General features: G+C 31.8%; 1 protein-coding gene across 1 annotated transcript; it reads right to left on the reverse strand.

Annotated features, from left to right (window-relative positions):
* Positions 1-3,333: 3,333 nt before the first annotated feature.
* On the reverse strand, positions 3,334-4,737 carry LOC131856534 (UPF0481 protein At3g47200-like). Its single transcript, XM_059208358.1, has one exon. The coding sequence runs from the start codon at positions 4,735-4,737 to the stop codon at positions 3,334-3,336; it is 1,404 nt and encodes a 467-aa protein (XP_059064341.1).
* Positions 4,738-5,955: the final 1,218 nt, after the last annotated feature.

Below are 5,955 nucleotides of genomic sequence, written 5' to 3' on the forward strand. Positions count from 1 at the left end.
CCATTTCTTTTTATAATTTTTATAAACTAGGTCAAGAGCAAAAAAAGAAATTATTTATTAAGTTGATCTATATCAAAAGTATAAAACTTATAAATCATTTTATATGACTGCTCTATTAAAAATAACTAAAAAATAATAGGTATGGACTTTAAAATTATTCAATTAAGAAGGCATAGTCAACCTTGATAGTCAATTTTGACCAAATAGATGAAACATAGACCACCAACAATAATAATAATTAAATTTTTAAATTTCAAAAGTGTTGGAATATTTTTATAAAATTGAATGTTTGAAGGTTTAGATAATGGAATGAGGCTCTAAAAATAGCTAAATGGTGTAAAATAAATTTAGGCTTATATCTCTAGTTTAAGAAAACGTTATGTATTTTGGAAGTTATGTCATTTTGATACATTTTTTTGTTGCAAATTTTAAAATGTTCATAAATGAAAAATAGAAGGTGAGAAATTTCAAATTTGACTTATGGAGGAAATTGGAAGATTCTTAAGGACATACCAGTTTGATATTTAGATAAAGATTTCATGGATGGACCGATTTGATTTTTATTAAAAATAAAAAGTGTGATTTTTTAAAGAAGGATTATCTATGCTAAAATCATTTTTCATTTGTAGAGATTGGAATTTCAGAGAAAAAATAGTGAAAAGAAACTCTAAAGTAATCTTGTGACTTTTCTTTAAAGGATTATAGAAGTCTACAAATTTAGTTTCAATTATTTTGTTGTAATAGATTTTCTTTATAATAATGTTATGGATATTAAATTTTAAATGTGTGTGTATATATATATATTCATGTCCATACTTTTGAATTAATTAAAATTTCTTTTTTTGCACATTTGTTGTAAGAGTTGTTTATTTAATCAGTTTATCTTAAAGAGGGCGGTATTATTTTTTTAAGTTAAATGCATGAGTTCACTGATATTGTTGTTAATTCTGTAAGATTGAATAATCCTTTCCATTATACCTATCCATTTAATAAAAAAAATTAAGAATCATACATTGATGTTGTATGCAACTAGAAATTTAGATGTTGTAATCATGTTCACTAATGAAAGATAATAAAAATATTATTAATACAAATTCAAATATAAAATTGTTAATTACAAATAAAAAAATTACCTACTACGATAAACTCATTGTTCATTTAAAATAAAATGTTTTTAAGGTGTACCTACCGAGATTTTATAAAGCTTAAATTGCAATAGACATATTCATTTCTTATCAAAAATCGTTAAACACAACTTTATGTACACCCTATCAAAACAATAGCTTTGATATCTTATGTTGACAGTGCAGGGCTTTCATTTTTAGCAATGAACATTTTAATTAGAAGGAAAATTAGGCTTTCTGGTTTAGTTTCAGTCGTCATATATATATATATATATTCTAAAACAATATAAACAAATGCAGAAGAATCTATACAAACTACTTGTGAGAAACTTCTTGTTGGAACTACTTCTTACCTGCAACTCGTAGTTTTTTGAGAGAGGTATTGCGGTTACCTACCATTTCATCCAGTCAAAGAAAACCATACATTGTAGGGTTTTGAATTACCTATTAAATCATAATGTGTAAGCGATTTTAGTTGTCCTATCTTCTTGCAGTTTCAATGAAGTTTCTTACCATAGCTACTTCCCTGCATCATCTTCTTGGTCTAACAAACATTAAATTAAACATATGCGCAGACAAACTTACATGCATGCTAAATATGATGTAAATACATCAAGAGATGTGAAATGTTAAGAAATTAAATTTTACATTTAATAATCTATTTGTTAAGTTAATTAGTTGGCTGGCAAGTTATTTTCAAAACCCAAAAATAACGGTTTCACAAGATTAATACACTAGATATAATAATGCAATAGCATGATTAGAATAAAATTTCTATTATTTTTAGAAGTGGGTTGTCTGTGTTTAACTTTGGTATCAGGACTAAAAGGGACCTAGCAGAGACTCTAGCGGAGAAGTGGAGGTGGGTGGAGGCAGTGTAGTGGTTCAATTTATGAATAGGGGGGCGTTCAATCTGGATGAGAAGCGTCGATGGAGGAAGATGTTGTCAAAAGGTTGCAGAATATGGCTTTACATCTGCTATTTGCATCTGTTATTGACACTAATCCAACATGGTCTATGGATTAATTATCTTTAAGTGGTTTTCTATACAATATCTAAAAGATGTAGAAATAAATAATCAGAACTCACTCCAAGTCATAGTGATTGAATATAGATCCTTGTTGCGGCACAAATATTAGCAAGATGCTTACAATTGAATAATCCTTCTATTTCTAGTTTGACCTTTAAGAATATTAAAGTAGGATTAATTGACATCAAAATCACTCTCATGAGAGTATTGGTAACTCAATATTATAACTTTTCTTGTTGTACTTGCAAGACCATTTAATATTTTCATATTAGCATTTCATCAAGAGAGTATTATTCTGGTTAGCCCCCAAAAAAACACACTTTTCTGATCATTGAAACCAAAATCAATTACTATAGCAGTTTTAATTTGCTTGTCAAATGTAATTATCATGATCAAAATTAGTAAAACCATAAATATAATATGAAATCTTCAAACATTCAAAATCATTAACTACAATTAATAATACAATTGAGATCTTAATCTAGATTACATGGAAACATCAAACTTTAAGAAAGAAAGAAAAATATAAATTTTATAAAGATGTAACATAAAAACAGTAAATCTATTCAAAGATATTACATATTGCAAAATAACAGATATAAAGAAAATTCAGCATTTAATGCACAGAAATGGAAAATTTAAGTCATAAATCCTTCCCATAACCAATAACATGGACGTCCTCATTTCTCACCAAGGATTAAACCAGTATTAATACACCCAAAAGGAAAATTTAATACATAATTCTCGCCCATAACCAGTTAAAGTGGGAATGGAAACAAGCGTTTTCATTTCTCATCAAGGAATAAACCAATTATGAAATGCGAAAGGAAAATTTAAGTCATAATTCTCGCTCATAACGAATTGCATGGAAAGGGGAATATAAACGGGCGTTTTCATTCCTCACCAAGGAATGCATTCCAAAAACAAAATGACATGGCTGGAAATCAAATGAAATGAAATGAAGAAACATAAGATCAGTATTGTGCATTGATAAAATTACAGGTAAAACAAAGTTGAATTAGATTTGCCTATCGGTCAAATAAATAAATAACTGAAATCTCTTTGTTGCTAGTCAATTTTTAATTTATAATCACAAAGATTGTGCGGCGCTACCCGTCTCCCTGAACACAAGTTTTGTAAAAATATAAATATTCAACCTGAAATCATACGCCTGTACCTTCACTTTTTCACTGCATAGACAGTTTGGACAGCAGTCATCACTAAAATAAGTGCTGCTACCACACCAGAGACAACATACCATGGTTTTGAACAGTTCTCCTTTTTGAACTCACTGACCCATCTCTTTAATCGGCTATTATAGTGCTTTCTAGCTTGTCTCATAGTAATTTCCAAGGACTCATATTTAGTCTCAGTAATTGACTTGCAGATACAATTAAACATAACAGCTATTTCTGCATCACTCCCCAATTTACTGCAAATGATTTTCTCTCTTTTAAGTACGGCAACATCATTCTCAGAGTCAATTAAGTCATCCATTAAGTGTACATACTGAGAAATTATTGTGGGTATAGAATTTCTTTTGCGTATTTGACACTCTTCAAAAGCCATCAAATTCCGCAATAATCCTTCTGTCGCGTAGTCCACGTGCATTATAGGGATTGAAAGACTGCCTCCAAACAAACTTCGTTGAAATCGGAGTTTTCCTCCCTCAAATTTTATACCAGCCTTTTCTAGTAATTCAGCTCTTGGAGTGTCATCCTCTGGAACCCGCGTGTGATAGAAGCAACCGACATCCAGTAGACTAGTCTCAAATCTTTTTACCTCTGTATCGGTACGTTGTTCCCTCTCCTCGATACCATGTTTAGTTTCAAAATCAAAAGCAGATTCCGAGCTTGAATATGATAGCATATCTCTAATCATCCTTCGATATAAATCCAGCAGATGATGTGCTCCTTTTTCAATATGATGCTTCAGTCTTGATTGAATTTTATTACCCCAAGATGGAAAATAGAAGACAAATGGTCGAATAAGAAAGAACCTCTGAAGCATTTCAGCCAACATATCCTTTGCATGATCATTGAATTCCAATTGGAGTATAGTTATCAATATGAATAAAGGAATTTGGTTTTCCAACTTCCAAATGTCGCTTTGTACAGAAGAGTGGAAATCGTCATGGTGATCATAGTTTTGAAAACAAGAGTTAGTGGAATCTGTAGGACTTGCGTCCATTCCCACATACGACCTGATGTACTGAAGAATAAAGCACGCATCCTTCACAAATATGTCCTCAAAAGTTTGTCCACTGCACTCAATTGCTCTATCTTGATAGCAATCCCTAATTTCATTCTCCAAATTTTCATTCTTCTTATTAAGCTCTGTATTTAACTGCTGGGAGGTGAGGTTGATCCTGGACAAAGTTCTCTTAACTGCTTCCTTCTTATGTCCATCCATTACAGATAGGTTAATGTTGTGATGGTAAAGCCCCAACCCTACAGCCGATGGAATATAAGCTTCCTCTTTCAGTCCTCTTATGTTAACAGGCACCCTATAAATGCACAGCGTCTTTTTTAGAGGATATTGTTCACTAATGTTAATAACCATTTCAGAATTCTCCTGCTGCATCTGTACCGAGCACGACAAGAAAATGTTAGATCCTGAGGAGTTCAGAGTTCAGAGGCATACAGTTTGGATGACTTATATAGAAAATGCAGGATTTTAAATTTGAACAGTAACTTCAAAATTTTAATCAGATGGAAGCGTTGGCTTTCCGTTTCTAGCTTCAGTAATCATTTATATCTTCTAAAACGATAAAAGATCCAATGCATAAAAATCAATACAACCAACTTGTGAGAAACTTCTTGCCGGACTGCAACTCGACACTTGCAACATGTAATAGGGTTTTCAGTTACTTGTTGAGGATTCAATTTCTTTCTACACCTGACAAAGTTGAATCATGGCTCCTAGATAGACAAGAAGTTGAGGATATCTCATCTAACTCTAAATCCTTAGAAGAGGAGCAAGAACCTTGAACTTTGTTTTTTAGGGTGTATACAAGGCATAGAAACCAATCTGAAGGGTATCCAATCTGAAGGGTATCGTTGTTGAACAAACCGGAATAGAGGGGGTGAATGAGTATTCCCAAAATAAACTGCTTTGATAATCTGAAACTTAGCTTGATCTTAGATATTCTTAGCATGAAATGAAATATGTAATAGAAATGAAATTCACAACATACACAATCATAAGAGAGACACTAGATTTTTATACATGGAAAACCCAAATGGGAAAAATCACAGAGGGTTAACTCTCAAGATATATAACTAGTTATATGGGATTACAAACGATGTTCACTGCTAGAGGGCTCACTACCCAAATTGCAATGACTCACTACCGAAAAGACAAACTGCAAAGAAAATGAAGAAATGAACTAAGAAAGTTGCATCTACATATGCATGGAATTAGTTCCTATTAAGCGAGCAAACAACACACCATTTTTTTGCAGTAGATCCAACTAAGAAACTCTGCAAATCACTTTGCTATCTGCCTACTCCAAAAAATTGTAACACTAGATCTGTCCTTCTCCTTTACTCATTCAACATCAACTTTTTCTCTTTATCACTTACCTTACTCTTCACTTACTTCATCGTAAATCATCCATCTCATACATATCATGCTTTAAGCATAATGTTCTCTCTCTCTCTCACACACACACACACATATCAATTCAACCTCAATAATATTTTCCCAAATGATATTTCAACATTCAAATCATGCGCTACAGGCAATAGAGAAAAACATCAACATAATCTTTCAAGTTTAGTCTGATCTGGAAAGACCATG

Source organism: Cryptomeria japonica, chromosome 7 (assembly GCF_030272615.1).
Source record: "Cryptomeria japonica chromosome 7, Sugi_1.0, whole genome shotgun sequence".
In the NCBI taxonomy this organism is placed as follows: Eukaryota; Viridiplantae; Streptophyta; class Pinopsida; order Cupressales; family Cupressaceae; genus Cryptomeria; species Cryptomeria japonica.